Below are 20582 nucleotides of genomic sequence, written 5' to 3'. Positions count from 1 at the left end.
AAACATTTTTGAAACGAAAGTATTCCAGTAGCGTCGTTCCTAGAAAGTTGTTGAAGGTAAGAAACATGATACCGATCAGAAAGCACGCTAGTACCAGCTACCTCCTTGGTCTATTGTAATAACACTGATTCTGAGAAATCCTATTGGGAGGCATGCTTAACTATTAGAATACCATAATGTATAAGAATTTTCCACTTCAAATTATTGAGATAACCCAGTTAAGAAAAACGTCTTATATTTTCTTTCAGAAGGTAATAAAAACAGGATACAGATTATTTTATCAGCTTAAAATCAAAAAGATTTAGGCTGTATTTTGCAGGCTTAACTTGTTTTGTCTTATGACACAATTCTACCTTTAAAATAGAACCATATATACGGGACTATACTTTTTTTCCTTTTTAGGTTAATCATTCCAAATAGGAACCGTAGTGCATTCGTCGTACGTGTTCCTCCAAAACTAACGTAATTTCCCACAGGGGTGATCAGATTTCCATGCTATAATTTACTCTAATTCTATTGGAATTTCCAAGGGAATTTAACTATGCAGTTTCAAAGACTTAGAATTTCTAAAAAATAATAAATATTCAAATTAGGATGTTAAAATACGACATATTTTTTTAAAAAATAGTGCAATAGATTAGAACTAAAATAAATTGTATTCCTGTTTGCTGTTACGGCTGGTAGGTAGTGCACTCAAAAGGCCAGTGAGCGCGACGCGTTAAGGGGTTGATCCCCGCGTAAGACAATCGTTTGTTTGTTCACGAATGATGATCATCGGTGTGTCTTTGTACATTTGTTTTGAAAGTTTGTGATACCTGCGACACGAGGATTTAATTCCTTAGTGCAAGATTTATTTTTTATAAACAAAGGAGTTTAAGGCTACAACCGATACTATACGATGTATGACTTACGGTAAGCAGAAAAAGGCGTCACAAGAATCCTGTTTAAAGCTACGTGGAACTACTATAAATTAACCTAGTTCTAGGAATTTGTAGAATTAAATATTAATGAAATAAATCTAGTTGAGATATGATTTCATCCTTCGATCTGTTATTGCATTCTGTTTGTGGGACTCCAGGCCACCGGGCAGTTAGAGCCACCGCTGTGGCCAGCGGTAATTATGATCTAGTTGCAAAACACTCGCTACAACACTCTCCTGTGGCTTAGTGCGGTTGCATTTGATATTATTATGCATATTATGGTCTGATTTGAAATGAAAATGGCCTGATCATATATTATAACATTTGCTGGTAGGTATTTACCTGCACCAGCAAATTGATGTGTATAAAAATTATTTCAAATCACTTTTTTAATCTTACGGCATTTTTATAACGTGGAAACTTAAATGTAGTGATATTTTAGTTTAAAGATATTTCGAGAGTAACTAATTTGCAGTTGTAGAAGACTATTGCTTTAAATATGAATGATGAAAGATGAATGAATATTACTTCAAGAACGTGGTAATAGGTACGTAGTTAGGTTTCCTTTCTTACTACCAAAAATATTACAATTACGAGCTACATATTGTGTCTTTATATTTTTGTAACGTTTTTCAAGCGAACTACATAATTTAATGTCCTTCGCTTTATTTCACTAGCAGAATTAAATGCAGTTACATCGAACCGTTAATTAATAAATGTAGTTAACATAACCATTTATTGTGCTGTGATCTCATTACATAAATAAATGCTTTTGTTGTTGTAATCTGCAGCATAAAAAACTAGCTCAACTATTTTTTTTAGTATTTATGATTCATTTCCGTTTGATTCTTACCCGCTGCTGGACTAACATCTGATGGATCTAAATGGCTGAAACGAGGTTTTTATAGCTTCTGCCCCAAATGTCTCTACACCTATTAGCGTTGCCAAGTCAGACTGTAGGCGGCCGGCCCAAAAACATTCCATCATTGGCCTTAAAAACATTACGGTACTGCCTTCCATATTCATTCAGGAACTAGGTACATCTATGAAACAAAAACAGACAGACTTTCTTAAGCAAATAGTGCTATGGCCATTGTACAGTCTATCGCAAGTCACTGCTCACATTTTGCCACACAAGTCGACTTTATTCTGCGCATGTAAGGCTGAATTTCGCTTATCGTTTGAGCAGTAACTTGCTCTCGGCTGTACTTTCATTAGCACGTTTCTCTAAAACAATTTGTCGTTATTTACACAAAGGTTGTAATTTTATGCTAATATGTTTAAATACGTGGGTCCATTGTTTTTGAGCTGCATGCCAGTTGTTTCTTGGAATACGAAAGGACTGCTATTTTGTATCGCTTCTCCTATATTACTAATGTAAGTAAGTGTTATTTTCATATAGACTTCGAATTGCGATACTTTCGTGTCAGTTTTTGTGTCCACGCGCTTAGTGATTACAAGTGCGCTTGTTATTACTGCGCGTGCCGTGCTGTGGGTTCGATTCTCGCTTGAGACAAATATTTGCGTGGTCGATTATTGTTTGTTACTAGTTCGGTATTCTTTCAGCTTGTAATTTAAATGTCAAGTGCGGGATTTGTTTTAATAAATCAAGTGTCGTGTAATTATATGTAGATTTATAGAAAAATAGTAAGAGCAACTACAATTAATAAACCCAGTGAAAACACTAAAACATTAGCTACAAAACAATACTAAAGTTGGCTAGAAACTTAACTACATATAACACATTATTAAAAAGTAAATTATATGTGATAAGTATTATTTCGATTTCTTTTTCAGGAAAAATGTGGTTGTACCAAACAATCCTGTCATTAATCGTATTCCTTGATCACGTGACATCAGATAACTCATTCATATCTAGATCGAGGGACAATGGGACCGCACTTAAGGTTTTATCTCGTAAAAAGAGATTTCTGATCTTTCCTGATGGCAGCTCCGTACAATTGGGTGCGTACTATGTTTTTTTTTATAAAATTCTTCTCAAGTATTTCTTTTTGGAATGTAACTTTTTTTTATTGTTTCGTAAAAATAAGTAAGTTAACCTTTGACCATTAGGAATATTGATTTTTCTTTTAATATTTTATGGCATGAAATTTGTTGGTTAAAAATTGTTTACTTTTATATCATTACCAAATTTGTTTTTTAAATATTGTCATTTTTGTTAAAATTGATTCGAAGGGATCCAAACTGGTCTTAAGAATTTCCAAAAAATAGTTTTTTACTTAAAACTTCAATTCCTTTTAAATACTTATACGTGAGAAAAGACAACGTTTAATGTCAATTTTGTAGACTTGTGATGTTTATGTTCCTACTTTTAATAAATACAGAATTTTATCACGATGTTGAGAATCAAATAGATTTTGTAAATAAAAATATCCTTGAGTTTTTGAAAACGCCAGGTGATTTAAATTCACACTGTATCTGTGAACGACTTATTTAAACATTGTATTGTAAGTAGCAATTAATAAGTCGGGTTGAAAGAAAAATGGTACAAATTCTGTTTAAGCTCCAGATAGGTATTCACATTATTCATTACTTGTTATTCTTTGAAAAACATTTCAAATTAGTATCCCAAATTTTAAATTCATTTCAAGTAGCGCAACCTGAAATTAGACACCAATATTGCCGTCCCTATCTCACACAACATGCATACCTATATACATTTGTCTCGTCCCACGATCCAAATAATCTTCTATCTCTTTTCCAAAACGGATAAGTTATTGCGTTATTCTAATTCTTGGTACATTATTTTACAGTATTCTGTACGCAAAACCACGGGTATCTACAACTGGGCAACATAGTTTGGTTTGGTAACACTGCGGCTTTAGCGTGGGAGTTGCCGACAGACCCCGCAGTATTCGACATTCTCAAAGATGGGAAGAGGGTATTCGATGGAAAGAGGAGGAGTGATATCTTGTACTACTTAGACGAAGATGGAAGGGTAGTGGACAAAGTTCAATACAAAAGGTAAACAAATATTAAACCTACTTTGAAATTAGGTTCTCAATTTTTAATGTTCTAGTTGATATACAAGATAAGTTAAAAAAAATAAGAGCCACCGGTTTTATCAAAAATGATTACGAATAAACGTAATTATATCACTAGGAAGATAAAAAGACTATTCGGGAGATATGTGGCCACATACATACAGACAGACAGACGGATAAACTGACCAAACCCTTCTTTTTTTGGATCAGAGGGTTAATAAAAAGGAAAATTTACACACGCTTTATTGATTTGGAAAATCTACAAAAACAAACATTGATTCGTATTTATTGTTTTCAGGAAAATAATAGTAAATCCAGCATTCGCTAAAAGAAGTGTAGATGCAGCTGAACAAAAACCGTTTCTTACGAAAGAAATCATAACGGAAATGCACAATAGGCAGAAAAATAATAGCCTCTTAAATTATTTAGACACAACGAAGCTAGATTTCCATAGGAAAGAGAGACATAAACTTTATGTTAAACTCGAGAAGGTTTTGCAAACGTAAGTGGTATTCATAAATATGATATTTGCAGCCAAAATCCTAAATATTTATAAGGAAAAGTTTCAGACTGGTGAAGATATCTAATTGTGACATATTTGCATTCCGAGTGTACTTCAAGAACGAAATTTTGTGCAATTTATTTTATTGTAAAAGAAAATTTAAGATTTCCATAAAAATAGGATCAGAAAAGATAGCTTTTCCACTTGATATCTTTGAAAGTGTTTCTTTTGTTATAAAGGCTTGGTTGGGACGGTAAAGAGTGCATCCTGCGGATGCTGTGTGAGACAGGCCAAGGAAGAAATGATCAAGGATCGTTTGTTGAAGAAATTGCCAGGGCCGTATTTACGTAAGTACATAAATTGAATATACTGTTTTTTAAGCTAAAAGTTGTATTTTAATATTAACTTGATTTAATTTGGTATATATAAACATGTTTTGAATATCTACCTGTTTTACTTTGCTTTTGAATTACAGACTCAGTAAAAGTATTTGACGTTTCTTTATTTGTTCCGCAACAATGCAATATTTATTTTTTGTTGAAACACAATTGCACACAATACGATTACCTGCACCATTCGGTCCAGAAACTTGGAAATCATGGTATCCTCTTAACCCTTAATGGCGACCAGACAATATACGACATTTCCTTGTATACCTAAACTTGTAACATAATTTCAGATTACCCAAAGTCCCGGAGTTGGTGTCCAAAGTTCATAAGCAGTACGACGACGCCCACGGGGCCAATGGAGACTGTGCAGAACTGTACCCGAATTGTGAGACAGCTATGTGATAATGTTGTTATATTTTCAATTGTTTATTTTAGGTTATACTGTTAATAAAATTTCTGATGAAGTGTTGAGTTTGCCTTTTGGTTTTTTGTTTTAAATTGCATTTCAGTGAATCAAAATGAACGTTTGTTTGTGATGTAAAATATTTTCAGTATACCGGAAATGCGCTAGCATTTGATTGACATTTGTGGTGTATGAAATTAATATCTTATTTTTTATGATATGAATTTTGGATTTTCAACTTGCAAGCCCCTTACAATTATAGACCCAATAATCAGCAATTACTCTATTTCGTATTTTAATGTTCATTAATAAGTTACAAAATTTTATTTTTCTAAATGAAATGGTGAAACGATTGCAGCTGGTCTTAACATTATCTTACACAATATTTTTTAAGTTTAGTTTTATTAAATTTTATTCTGAATTTTACCATTCGTCCAGGAAACTGAAGTTATTCATCCAAGACGCCGTTGTGACCAAATATTTAACCGGCAGTTGAAACGGTTTCAACTACATTATATAACTGAGATTTTTAACGTCAAGGCGTGCAAAAGTGCAGCCAAAAGACGTGCTCTAATTATTAGATCAAACATTGAACTGCCGACTGAGACTGGACGACGCACGTAATCTTAGCATGGACTGGGTGATGTCTTTATGTTGAAAAATTAATAAATTTAAATGGTTTTATTATTTGTTACATGTTTACAAATTTAATTAATCCATCGGTATGTGTACCTATATTTTAAAGAAGCAAATATTACTTTTAAGAGACGATTTTATTTTTCATTCCAAATACGTCTCTGTACTTTAGATGTAGCCGACAAAAATTATACGTTCATGGAGCTTAGCTCAGACTTGATTATAACTTTGCTTCTTAAACTTATTTACACATTTCACTTCATCTATTAGTTAAATCATGTTTGTTTGAAAAAGTTACGTTGGATCGTTAATACGTGACGACATTCATGAACAAAATGTGTTAATTGGTAACCAGTAAGGTCGAAGCTGTAAGCGGTAAATGACCGATACTGACGCACTGAGTCTGGAGCTTGACACTTTTATTTAGTTCTTTAACAAGTCCAGACAGAAGGATTCTCAGTGTTAGACGTCAGACGCGAAATTAAAATGCATACATCGCGTCCCACGTATTCCCAGCGAAACATTGAATAGTCACGTCCATTTTACACCCACATTGCTGGTTGTGGGCTACACCACGTAGCTGGTTTGTTGTACAACGAAGTCATGAATCTGATGATTATAACTATATTCCTTCTGATAATGAGTGACAGTGAGTTGTTAGTGGCGGCAGAGTTTAAAGACAGGTGTAGTAATGTGAAGACTTCTCTGAATGGTTTGAGAAAGAGGCGACATCTTACGTTTCCAGAAGGGTCCGCTGTTGTTGTAAGTATTATTGTTTTGTATTAGTTAAGGATTGAGACAGTAAGTTGTGCAAAGAGTTTATAGAAAATAAAGAATGTGGGGGAAATGTTATGCCCTTTTTATAGGTATGAGATAAAATATGATAGCCTATTACCATTTGTTGTTATGTGATTACTAAAAGTGATTTTTTGCATTGGATATATCTTGATGCATTAAGCTGATTACCCTGAGAAGAAATGTTAAAACAAACGCAAGGGTAAAAAGTCTAAAATTTGATTGATGTGAAAATATTGTTGACGCATAATTAAATTTGTTATTAAATCTAATTTATGAGGCGCACATGGCCAGCAATTGCAAAGGATAGAGAGGTCTGGTAGAAAAAGGCGTAGGTAGTAGGTTTTTGCTCACCATTGGAATCTGGATCTGGAAACAGGCTATATAAATAAAAAACATAATAAACTCAGACCAGCCACTCTTATTTACATGTTTTACAATCCATATTGCTATAAGCATTCAGGTGGCACTATCATCTTAATATTTAAGTCTCTGAACATCATTATACATAAACCAAAGACTCGGGAAGAAAGTTTGTAGAAAAACTTCATAGTCCGTGGATTTTATAAGAAGTTGTTAAAGTTTCTTTAAGTAAACTGCTTTTAAATAAATTAAACTTGTTCTTTGTTGCCCACAGCGGTATGTACTTTCATATCAAACGTTGTTTTAAACCGACTTGCAATATGACTATTTTTTTTTAAACTAAGCAAATAAAAAAAAATTGAGACCTAAAATTATACTCTTCACGTTCTTAGAAGAATCCTTTGAGGGGTCAGAAGATTAAATACTTAAAAAAAAATGAAGCTCAATAAACTAATTCAAAATTCCCGCCTATTATCGCATTAGGTATCTGTCGCATATAATTTTTTCGTTACTTTTTGGTTTAATTTTAGTCCTTTCAAAAGTTTTTTATTAGCCTGGATCGGCACAATAACAATGAAAACTAATAACTAATTTAATTTCTTTACACAAGGGTATTGTATTAGCCTGCCTTCTAAAATTTATTGAACCACTGCCAAAAAGTCATCCTGTTTATTTCTCCAAAAATAAAATCTCACTGAAAATTCTACCACAGGTGTAGAAAGAGAAAAGTGTATTTTTCTTCAGAAGCTGACATCCACATTCGTTAACTAATTCTACATAGAAAATAAACAACTTTACATCGATGTAACCCAATAGAAACAAGTATCATGATGATGATGAATCCAAAATACCTCATATCCTAATGTGGTCTCCCAAGCTTTAACTAATATTTTTCTCTTTATGGTTTCCAGTTGACGATATCCCTGGTCAAGGCTTTCATGGTCCACGCGCCGTCTGGCTGGAACATATCCTTGGAAATCGACGTCATATACCCATTACCGAAGCCAGAGGAAATAAACGCTTTGTATAGGAGGAAGATACACCATAGACAGAAGAGGGAATTTTGGCAGAAATTAGATTCGGCTTTGGAGAGGTAAAGGAAGTTAGTCATAGTAATAAGTAAAAACGGCAGCCTAGGAAGCGGTGGCGTGACGTTCTTAACGCTTACCGCACGGGCTGGTTCCATGAGGCCCAGGCCAGAGAATCGTGGAAAGATTTGGAAAAGCCTTTGCCCACCAGTGGGACACAGTGGGCTAGACAAAAAAAGTACAAAAATATTATTCGTTGTGTAAAGAATCCAGAAAAGTTAAAGTCAGTCCAGATTAAACTTGCATTAATAGTGGTATTTCTACAATCTTTACCGCTTAAATGTATCAGAATGAAGTATAGCATGTCACGTGATTTACGAAATAGAAACACACTAGACTACAGCTTTGTTTGCTTCATCAAACATTGCTAGTCAATGTCTGATTATGTCATAATTATTATGCGAGTGGGATAATTGCTACACTTACGCGAGACGCTTTGAAAAGATGTAATGAATCTAATGTAAAAAAAACTCGTTTTAAAGGATTTGAAACAAATTTTATCCTACGAGGAATCAATATATCCTGTTTAGTGCTGTAATTGATTAAAAATGTCTGGATAAGGAAACGATTTAAACGATGATCGATCAGAATTTTGATGACGATTTATTTTCCTTATTTAAGTGATGACTGATGGATGTGATCGATCGCGGTATTCGTTTGGGATAAGAAGCTTGTTTGTTTTTTGTTTTTATGTCGACAATTAGTACTATTTTTATACATCAATTGGCACTATTTTCAAGATGGTGGCTGTGGGATAAGGGGCACCCCACAAACTTGGTTTTAGTTTTACACTGTCCCAATATACATATCGAGAAAATAAAATAGCGCCCTCTAAAAAACGCAATAGCCAAATGAAACATTTCAATGGACTATTATTAAAATAATATAATTATAGTCTATGTGCCCGTAGATTGTGATAGCCCGCTGTCAAAACGAAAGATCCTTTTTGTGATGTGGGACATTTTGCTGCCAGAACTAAACCTATTTTTAGACGGACTATGGTCACAGAACCCGTATTTGACTATTAACATCTGCTAAGACGTTAAACATTTTTTAACTTAAATTTTGAAAAACAGTCCCAAGCTCACGTTTTTTCAGTCTAACACCCACGTAAACATAAGAAATGATTCCAATAACTTTACTGTGACCAACATACAGCTAGCTACAAAGTACGAACCTTCTGCAAGACTAAGTTTTCCGTAACAAGTGTTCAGTAAATCATTTTGTTTTCCAGTTACAACTTGAACGGTCGTTCCTGTATTTATCGAAGCATATGTGAGGCGCGAACACACTTGGCTCCACCGGGAAAGTCTCTGGTGCATGACATTTTGAGGAGTTTGTTCTCGTATGTATCTTTTTATTTTTCACTTTAAATACTTATTTAAATTGGGATGTTTTATTACCAGTATGCTAGCTTTCCTAAATATTAATTGGACAAATATTATTTCGAAAATTTGCCCAAACTTAGAGTAGGCGTTTCGGAAAATTGATCAATATTCCAGCTTAGATTGTCTCGCCGATCAATGCGCTAATGATTCTTTCGACTATGTATCTATGTAGTCAAAAGTTTCTTAGGAATGTAATCAAAATTAAAATCAAGTACAATGGCATAATTCGTCGAAGTCTCGATATAATCTTGCTCAGATAACATATTTTCTTATTTCAAGCTGAATTGCAATTTTATCCCAAGAGTGTTTTAAAAATGTCCATTCACATTCAGGTTAAGTAAGTTAGGTTAAGGTAACGGACTGGATTTTTTTTCTTGACATTTTTTTATATATTTTTTTGTACAAAACACATTTTCTTAACCCTGTGTCCTAATATATCTTAAGTCCACTTAACACCTCCAGCTAACTCAAAGATACTGAGTATTGAAAAAATCGGCAGCTAACACTAATTAATTACAGGGCCCAGTTCAGTACTTCCAAGTATTTTATACAACTTTATTTGACACTTAGCTCTCTCCTAATAGAAGTTATTTTCTTTTGTTTCAAGTGCCCCAGTTCACGAGGAAGGATTTAAAGACGAACTTAATGAAACTTATCGGGAGTTATTGGAACCAAATGTCTGCGAAAGAATTCACGATTGTCCTATTTCGCTGCTTCAAGTAATTTTAGGTTTAAATAAACATCATTGATTGTTTTGTCTTTTATTTTAGTTTATAATATTGTATGTTTGAAAATTGTTTTAAGTTTTGTAACCAAAAAATTGTCGCTGTTAAAGTAGGTTCTTTTGTACAATCTGATTGTTTAAATGTTTGTGTGTAAAATTCACCAAAAAATATATTTGTTTTAATTTAGTAGTTATTTGTATGTGCATAAGACCAAAAAAAAATTACTAACGTAAGTCAATACTGTTTCGTATAGATTTAGATGTAAAAAATTATATTAAGTATTTCTGATCATTTAATGTATAACACCAGAATCGTTTATTTTTCTTTGGTTTCTGTTTTCTCCTTCTTTTAACAAGTCCAGACTTTTTTTATCTCTTTACCTAGATAGCGGTAGAAAAAGTAAATCTAATGAGCGTTTGCTATGAGATCTTAAATCAGGATTTAAGAATAGAATAGCGAGGCTCTACGTATAATGTAATACGCTGTCTCGCTCTTACAGGTAAGTACTGATAGACAAAGGGGGGCGAAGCCTTTTTTCGATAGGTATCTGTCAGATACGTTAATAAGCAATATTATTGTATACGTATTTTTAATTTAATATCGACAAAAAGATCATATACAATATACTGGAATTGATGCGTGACGTCAGTTCTGTGTAAGCAGTTTGTGTTTATCATTTTTTATTATTTCGTGTGTAATATTTTTTAATAATCCATCTGACGGACTAAATAAGTCTTTATTTTTTTGCCCATTTGTCACTTTACATATTTTAATATCAGGAAGCAAAACAACCAAAATCAGTCACTTTGTTAAAAACCTTATGTAACATAACATCTCCTATCAAAGATAAACCCTTGAAACTAGAGGTTAATCATTACTAACCTAAAATACTATTCCCATTCACGCGTAACTTCGTGGTCGATGATGAAGCTTATTACATACAAATCCAAAACCAGATCTAAAGTTTAGCCTTTAAGGTTCATATTTGTGTAGCAAGGTAATCAAATTCCGGGGAGGTGTGACTCGTGACTGAGCTAATGAGGGAGGCGAGACACTAATTCTTTGATCCAACATCCCGGGTCAGTGAACACGTTGGAAACGCGATTCACATTTCACGATATCTTTGTGTAGATAAGGTTCGCATGCAATCTTTCTCGGTCTTCTCTTTTAAAAGATATGGGCATTTAAAACTTTTTGGAGATTTTTTTTTGTATTTTTATAGAAAACAATATAAACGATTCATCATCATCTCAGCCTATAGCTGTCTACTGCTGGACATAGGCCTCTCCATATGTTCTCCAGTGCGACCGGTTCATTGCCACCTGCATCCAACGAGACCCAGCGGTTTTCACCAAGTCGGTCGGTCGGTCGGTCCATCTGGCAGGTGATCGTCCCACGCTGCACTTGGTGGTACATAAACGATTACTAAAATTATATTTCGATTGCTAGGTTAGCGAGTGGTTGATGACACCACGCCAAACGCAATAAGCGCGACGTGTCGCGGGTTCGATGCCCGCGTAGGACAATCGTTTTTGTGGTCTAGGAATGCTTGTTCTAAGTTTGGGTGTCTTTGTGCATGTGACTTGAATGTTTGTGAAACAAAAAATAAGTTCATGAATGCAGCAGGCAGTTAAAAATATTCATTTAAGCGATTTGACGATATTGGTATACTCTACTAGGATCGGTTGCCATTAGTAGATATTCATATTATGTTAGTGAAATCGTCTCAAACTCTCAGCTTCATTTAAACGTTACGGTAACAATTGCACAAATGTGCATCTTACAGTACATTGCGGTGCTGCCTAGATTTGGTGTCGTAGGTGATGGATAATTGACAGCAATGCACCGCAACTTGAACGATGATGTCGCATCGTGTAAGAAAACGGTTATTTTTTGTGGTAAGACCGCAGGATTGCCAGATCAAAGCTGTGACAAGAAAATGCGCGCGTACCTACTTAATTTTTTAATTTTCACTGAGCTTTAGTAACGAATACCATAGCTTTCGTGTTGTAGGTATCACGTTACATTAATCGTTCTGCGCCTGATCACAAATTGTGCGGCCTTGCGGTCCCATCGGGCTATGACAGAAAGGGAATAGAGTGCGCACCTGTGATTGGGCATATTCTTGTGTCATCATCATGTCCTTCGTAGTTTTTTACACTAACTGCCGCCGTGGCCGAAATTGATCGGAACACAAGAACAGGTAGTTCATTAAGGATTCAAAGAATATTTAGCTTGCAAGCAGCCATATAATAATTCACTGTTTAGGGGGAATGGGTATTTGCTGACGATTAAAAGAAGAATTGTTTGAGAGGATGTCCATGAAGATGATAAAGATTGTGATTTATGGTTAATTTTCAATAGATTTTATGCATCACATTAATTTTAAAATCTTTTAAAAAATTACAGCGCATTTTCGTTATTAAAATCTAAATCTAAGTATTCCGCCATCTTTCTCTCTCAGTTTTACTTGTCCCGTTACATAATCCTTGGCTTTTCGTTCGAAGAGTGTTCTTTGATATCTTTTACTTTAATTTAACAACAATTTCAATTGAATTGCTTGTGAATAGTACAAATTAAAAGCATGTCTAAAAGGTTATTACAATTGCAAACACATTAATTTTATTAAAAAACTAGCTGACCCAGCAACCGTTGTTTTGCCGAAAATTTTTTGTTCTAGTTGTATGTATTTTTAGTGCCACATTATCTATACATATAATAAAATTGTAGAAAAGTGAAAACTGTACATTGAATATTTTTAAAAAAGAATAATTGGAGGGTGGTATACGTACGATTCCGATGCCGAAAATATGATTTTTAGAATTTTTGTCTGTTTGTCTGTTTGTCTGTATGTATGTCCGGAAAGATCTCGGAAAGTACTGGATAGATTTGATTCATATTTTCAGAGAATATCAACAAGAGGTCCGGTCAACATACTTTTTACTTATTATCTCGCTTTTCATTACAGGGGGTGAGCAGGAGCCTTTTATATCTATACACAAATATCAAATTATCTCATAAACTACTGAATATATTTCGTTCAAATTTTGCATGAACCTTATCGTACACATGGTATAACAAATATACAAAAACTATAACGCTACTATGCAGGGGGCATGAGCAGTAAAGTTTAAAATTTTTGAACTCACCCGTAACATCGTGTAATACAATTATGAGGTGTATTTTCACCCCATTGAGTAGTAGGCAGCACGGTCATCAATTTACTCAAAAAACATCACGCTATTTATCTTAAGACTTTTGGCAGAGCAATAATATATTTTTTCGAAAGTAAATCATTTTCACAAAATTAGTCATTTTATTCTCTTTCAAGTCTAATGTAGACCTAGCGCGACAATAATTAAAATAAAAGAAAAATAAACTATAAATACTTTTATTATCATTATTTTGATGCAAATGTTACTTCGTAATCGGTACATTCTTGAAACAAAGGAACTTAAATTATTTTTATTTTTATTGGTGTACTAAAATTACTCAAGTTCAAATGTGTCAGTAAACCCACTAATATGATTTTGTGTTTATTTACGATAGGTGTATCTACCTATGTTTTTAGCTCGGTAATGTTGGCGATGCTACTTCAAGATAAAAGAATTCGTAGTGACACTCAACTCAAAGTTGCATGTAGTTCACATCGATCTCATCTATAATTATGCATAACAATAAATTACTGAACGACACAGTTAATTATATTACCTTGGTTCATCTGTAACAACTAGCAACAAAAATATAAACTTTCAAACAAAAAAAAGGCTTTCAAACAATGAAATTATGTTTTCTTAAATTTGCGTTTTACATTACATAGGCCAAAAGTATTTCGGATAGAAAAGCCCAGAAAACTTGCATAAAAACTTCATAATAGGTATGCAATGTGAAAGATCTGTACGACCAAAGCTATCAATGAATAAGAGCGTACGCTAGAAGGTTTTTGACATTATGTATCTATTGATAGAATAATGTCTACTGATAACTGGGATTTTTCAATATTTTAACGATTTGATTGGTCTACATCCGCCATTACAGAGACCGCACACGTGGCCCTTCCAAAGATTCCTTTAACAATTTATTGTAATCTCTACTTATTTAAAATTTTCTTCTTTCGTAGCCTGGTAAAAACAGGGGAAGGAACGAGACTGAATGAGTTTCTGAGATCCCAAAGCTAAGCCGACGAGGATTAGAAACATATTTTTGGAAATTTCTCCAATAAGGCTGATCAGCACTTACATCCGTCACACAATGTCTGGAAAATTCCTTTTGGCTGTCGGTATCGACAGCGTAACCTCATAACCAACCTCATGTAGTCTTTATTTAATTAGTTCCATTTATGCAGTAGGGATGACGGTATTTTACTTGAAATGATCGTCAGGTAGGTTAACGAATAAAATACGTATTTTTTCTTTGTAAATTGGTACAGTAAATAGAACTCATGCGCATGAAGTCACTTTTATGTTCATATTTTGCTTTGTCGTAACATCACAAATTAGACATATCCTATACTTTACATTTTTGTCATTGTCAATTTTAAAAAAGGGGTGTCTAATATTTTTTTTTCACGCTATTTATTTATCAGCAATTTAAAGGCAAATCATGATCAAAACACCAGGGAGCCAAGATAACACGTTTGGTAAACGTGTTATCTTGGCTTGGCTTTTTTATTTTTGAAATATTCCAAATGTTTGTGAGGAAGATCAGCTTTAATATTAAGAGGACAATCAAACATAACGTGTTTCAGGAAAGCGTTTATCTGGGCGCAATTTTGCAAAATCTTATATCTTATGACACTATGTAACATCCACAGTTACCGAGCTCGACTATCACTTCACCAGCTCCGTCCACAAAAATAATTTGACATCTTATTTATATCGTCAGAAAACATCGTGTGTGAAAATAACAACTGTCTGGCTATCACTGTTCCTGAGAAACAGCCAGGTGACAGACAGACGAACGGACACCGGGGCCTCAGTAATATGGTTCTGGTTTACCTCTTTGGTTACAGTACAATAATAATTTTATGATACCTCATAATCACTATCATAATCCGTCTAACAATTTCAGGTGTAGGCCGGCCAAAGAACAGACGTGCTCGAAAATCATAACCCACCCAATTAGAAAATGGAAACCCTCGAAACTAAAACATTTTTAGCAGAATTGCTAAGACTGAGTTATTCCTTCTGTTATTTTTTTTATACTTGCATCCCCCCCCCCATTTTTAAACGGCTCGATTTGTCAAACATGTCTTAACAAACAATCGCACATAATTAACGTTTAAATTAAAATTGTACAATTCGTTCGGAAGCTATGATGTCACAGACAGACAGGCAGGCAGGCAGATATGTCAAAGTTATAAGCCCCTCTTTTTGGGATTAAATAAGAAAAAGTCATTAAAACAGCTGTGAAATATTTGACACAAGGATAGTATCGTAAACGATGAAATGTGTTTGATTCAAACATTTGATAGTCTTTGGGCCGCTCAAGATTCATTATAATTTAGAAAAAAAGCAAGCTTAAAATGTAAAAAGAAGTGTTTCATTTTCAATATTGCATTACATTTTTGCGATGATCGTTATTATTAAACTTCTTAGTTTTTGGCATCTTGAAAATCACGCAGACGAAGTCGCGGGCAACAGCTAGTTAAAAACATAAAAACAAACAAATTCGTTCAAAAAATATATTTTTTTTTCTTTTAGTGTGAGCAACCCTTATCTGTTATATATCTCTTATCTTATATCCTACTGAATACGCATATTTTTTTTTTAATCGGTTAAGTCGTTTCGGAGGAGTACGGTAACTAACATCGTGACACGGGAATTTTGTATATTAGATAAAACGCGATTAAGAAGCACAACAACGGAGGATATTAAATTAATTATCAAATATAGACATAAATAATACTATGACGTTAATATAAATAAGTCGTTTATTTATATGTTGACTTAAAAGGTCGTAATGCATTTTCTACTGCATGGATAGTTCAGGTTCGCCAAATTCACTGACCACGACGTATCACGGGTTCAATTATTTTGCACAGGACAATCATTTTTGTGATCCAAAAATGCTTGATTTGAATCAAGTCTTTGCTTGTGATTTGAATGTTTGTGAAACACCCCGCGACAGAAGTATTAAAGTGGTAATCAATTTCACCATACCAATACTAATAAATATACATAAAAATAACACCATAATAAAACCAATAAAAAGGAATGGAGTTAAAAATTATCTATTTCTTAGGTTTTGTCTGGCACGAACATCACCCAATTGTTGCGATATTCCGATTTTTTGGTGAGGACGCTCATACCTTGACACAAGTGAGATCGACTGTACGACGTATCGTAAAAGAGTGCCGCGCGCAAAGTTCAGAATATTGTTATGCCTAATTTGTACTTACACAAAAAATGATATTATATCATCCCCATTTGTGGGCCAACTTAGATCTTTATTTCTAAATTTGAACTGTATAGCTATCATAGTTCATGAGATATAGCCTGATAATGGACAGACAGACAGAGGAGGTTTAATAATAGGGTTTTGTTTTGATGTTGTTGGTATGAATCACTTAAAAAAAATCAAAAATCAAGTCAATCAAAACTGTGCAGATTTCAATATCTATACCTATATATTATTTATGTAAATTAAAAAAAAAACAATTAACTTTCCTTGTCTTTTGATTTGAGTTTTAAGCTATGCATACAATGAAAAAGTTAAATAATATCTAGGTTAGAGATCGCCAGACTGGGCATTATAGATTATGTCACCGACTGCATGACGAAAAACTCCTTTTTTGAATGGTACACATTTATAAAAATAGCTTGTAAATAACATAGGTAATTAAATCAATAAAAACCTGTTATTTTGGATGAAAATAACGTAATTTATTAACATTGGATAGCTTTTTAAGAAACAAGGTGAGGCAAAATCTTCGTACATCCAAAGTGTATCAAAATCTTCTCAAACAAATCACCATAGCTCATCCCGTGTTCTTGGCGTGTTCAATACGTCACGAGAAATGTAAAAAATGCCTAATCACGAGGTGATACATATACCATATTAGGAACTAATGTTAGATATACATATCTCAATCAGTCGAGCCGCACGAAATATTTATTCTCACCGCTAAAAATAAAAAGAAATTGTTTAAAAATAGCTCTTAGCTATTCAAACTAAAATTAAATTTAGTAGAGATAATTTTTATCGAAATACTATTAATATTATTTAGTAAAATGATTTTATTTCGATATTTTTTGACGCTTTTTGTCTTAGCACAGACTGTTAGAGTTTCTGCATTCAATTTTACGATTAGGGAGTGTCCTAATGATAAAACCTCAACCGTTTTTGTGAGGAAACGGCGGCATCTTGCCTTTCCTACGGGATCTGCTGCTACAGTAAGTATTTATAGATTTTATATACATTTTGACACACAAAAATTACCTTAAGATCACTCATCGTTTACTAGGTAGTTAGTTAGTTAGTACAAAAATGGCGTTTGTATGTAAAATATTATAGAAAAACGTAGTAAAATATTACCCCTCCTACTCCATCAACAAAACTGAAAATCTACTAAATTCAAAATCTGAGACAGCAAATAGAAATTACATTACAAAACTTGCTCTATGAGTTACGTTTGTAAACAAGAAACTTTATATTTAATTAAATATGACGCTGTAAGCGGCTTTTGTAACCGAGAAACTTGCAACACATGCATTCAAGGGACCTACCGCCACTTCTTAAAGTAGCAGTTGTGGGAGCGAGACAGCGTATTACAAACCGTAGCGGCGTCTCTGTTCCTCACAGGCAATAATGTTACTTTAAAACGAGGCGGTATACCCAGCTCCATCGCGTTGTCGGCTTTGAAAATACTGCCAACGCACTGCACCAAATTTTATTCGCTCTTGGCATCCTTTGCAGATACTAAAATGTTTAATATTTCTGTGCATTCCGATAAGAATTGTGCGCTTTTGTTAAGGTTTGGCGAATAGTGTTATTGTTGTATAATGGTCGTTATATTTTGTCGTTAAGGAATTGTAGTATTTGAAGAATACTGTATTTTTAGTAACAAAGGAGCGTATTACTGTGAGTCGGACTTACTACACTTAGGTTCCGTACAAATAGGCTAAAAACGTAGTCACGTAAAACATTTTCAACCCTGTATTAAATACCGACTATACCATCACTTCACACGACAAAGAAAGGAGGTGACGTGTCGATTTTATTTTAATATCAACAAGATAATTTAGATTTACTTTTTGCGTTTACACGACCCCTAGTTATTTTTACTGCCCGTATTATTATTGTCAGTATTTTGAGATAAGGGCTATGCTAAACAAGGAACACAATTAATTTTATCCATAAAAATATTTCAACAAAACTTAATCATTTTATGATTGACAAATTGATTGGCTTGTAACTAAAATCGTTATATAAAAAGTGTAGTTAAGCAAATTGGCCTTAATTCAACAAATCAAAGCTTATTGAAGCTATATTTCTGGTCTAGGCATTCCAGTTAGACTGAATGCGGTCTGATTGGGTATTTGCAAGACGCAATTTGTATCAATTGATTTATTTTCTGAAGAAATTCAGTGTAATAAGCGTTCTAGTGCAGGCTGTGCAGCATTGATGTTTTATAAGCTGTAACTAATTTAATGTAGCTGAAGTTGAGTGGTTTTAAATAACTTTATAATTGAAAAGGCAAGGCCAATTAAATATTTTTGAAGTCAGTTAAATAGTCAAGTTGGTCTTTATCTTTACAATGTAGGGATTCATTTATTTCTCTCATTCTCAAAAATCAGCCACTTACTTTCATTAACTTATTATCATTAAGTTAGTAAGTAATTAAATCAATAAAGTAAACCTGTAATTTACTTATAAACAGTAATTTTTTTCTGTAATGAATACAAGGATATAGCATAAATTTAACAAACAAAAGTCGTTATAAATATGCAAAATCCTATTTAAAGTCGCATTGCGGTTCAATACGCCACACTCAAGTTACCGAGACTCTACAGAAGCTTTTACTTTTGCCATCAAAAACTTAACGTACACATTTTGATACGAAATTCCATATTAAAGGTCAAAGTACTGTCAAATGAACCAACAAGCGTCTACGAAATTGCTGAGAGTGCACGATGCCCGTGGGAGGCACACAGTTGATGTTTTCCTGCTAGGGACACCGTGCCTCTGTGTACGTACTCCAATGAGCATTATACTTAGGTAATAGCCGTCGTTTTTGTGTGTGTTGCACTGCATTTTCCTTAATTTGAGTAATGAATTAGCATCGATTTTGTTTTTCATGAAGAGTTAGTTTGTTTGTTTGTACGTGCTCATCTCTGGAACTCTGGACTATTTATTGAGGAAGCCTATACGATATGTATAGTTGCTTTCATTAGGAATTAAATAGGACGGAGTAGTTAAAAATATTTTACTAAAACGGGGAGAAGATGCGTGTACTTTAAAACTATTAATCCGAATAAAAAAAATGAACTTAAATCTTCATTACAACGCGGACAAACATGCGCAACCGGCGCAACAGCTGAATACTTATACATTCATGACATTGTATAAAAATAAATTTTTAAATAACATTAATAAAAAAAAAAACTAACAGAAAAATAAACCAGCGGACAGTAGCAACAAATTGCAATATTATCTCCATAACAAGTTTTCGTCAGTTCTTTGAAGAAAAGTGTTTATCTTCAAACGTGTCGTATTGTATACATAATCGCATAGGCACGGTTCATCTCGAAGGGGAAATTGTCCCTTGATACGTTTCCCTAAGACTCAAGGGCAAAAGGAAATAATGAAAAAAAGAAAACTTTATTTACATGATAAGGTTGGATACTCCCCGTACTATGATTTCTAGAAGTAACGCTGTTGGTTTTGTGGGAGCGAGATGGAGTACCTCTATACGTAGTGATGTCTCGCTCGCACTGTGGCCTCTGTATTGTTTCAGAATCTCGTAGTAAGTAGGTCGACCTGGCGACTTTCCTAATAATGGCTGGAAATGGCCACTTTTTGTCGTCAAACGACGAGAGAGAGAAATAATAAATTCTTAAGATAAATGAAGACTATTGTTCTAGTTGCAGTGAATAATATGCACGCCATGTTAAATAGATAAGGAACCTCCTTTGTGAAGCATTATGTGGTTACACTTTGAAAGATATGAAAATAATGAGAGTCGTGAAAGGAGGTTCAACTATTCGTTTTAATTGGAGTGATGTTTTTATTTTTACCTAGTATAAATATTGCTCAAGTAATGTAGTCTCTTTGAATTTTCTTACAGTTCATTTATCTAGGTTATTCTAGACATTTTTGGCTGGCACAGTATTTGAGTATGTCATTGTGTTTTTAGTTAATAGGTTC

General features: G+C 33.7%; 2 protein-coding genes across 2 annotated transcripts; both read left to right on the top strand.

Moving 5' to 3' along the window:
* The first annotated feature begins 1897 nt into the window (after positions 1-1897).
* Positions 1898-5287, top strand: LOC113503292. The gene is made up of 5 exons (XM_026885142.1): positions 1898-2885; positions 3695-3905; positions 4224-4427; positions 4667-4774; positions 5107-5287. Exons 1-5 carry the CDS (start codon positions 2723-2725, stop codon positions 5216-5218), a joined length of 798 nt encoding a protein of 265 aa, XP_026740943.1. The 5' UTR covers positions 1898-2722; the 3' UTR covers positions 5219-5287.
* A 678-nt stretch (positions 5288-5965) lies between these two features.
* Positions 5966-10473, top strand: LOC113503294. The gene is made up of 4 exons (XM_026885143.1): positions 5966-6617; positions 7925-8106; positions 9336-9446; positions 10097-10473. The coding sequence occupies exons 1-4, from the start codon at positions 6459-6461 to the stop codon at positions 10236-10238; spliced, it is 594 nt and encodes a 197-aa protein (XP_026740944.1). The 5' UTR covers positions 5966-6458; the 3' UTR covers positions 10239-10473.
* The last annotated feature ends 10109 nt before the right edge of the window (positions 10474-20582 follow it).

The sequence above is a fragment of the Trichoplusia ni genome, chromosome 19, assembly GCF_003590095.1.
Source record: "Trichoplusia ni isolate ovarian cell line Hi5 chromosome 19, tn1, whole genome shotgun sequence".
NCBI classification, from domain to species: Eukaryota; Metazoa; Arthropoda; class Insecta; order Lepidoptera; family Noctuidae; genus Trichoplusia; species Trichoplusia ni.
This window is presented reverse-complemented; position numbering and strand designations above follow the sequence as displayed.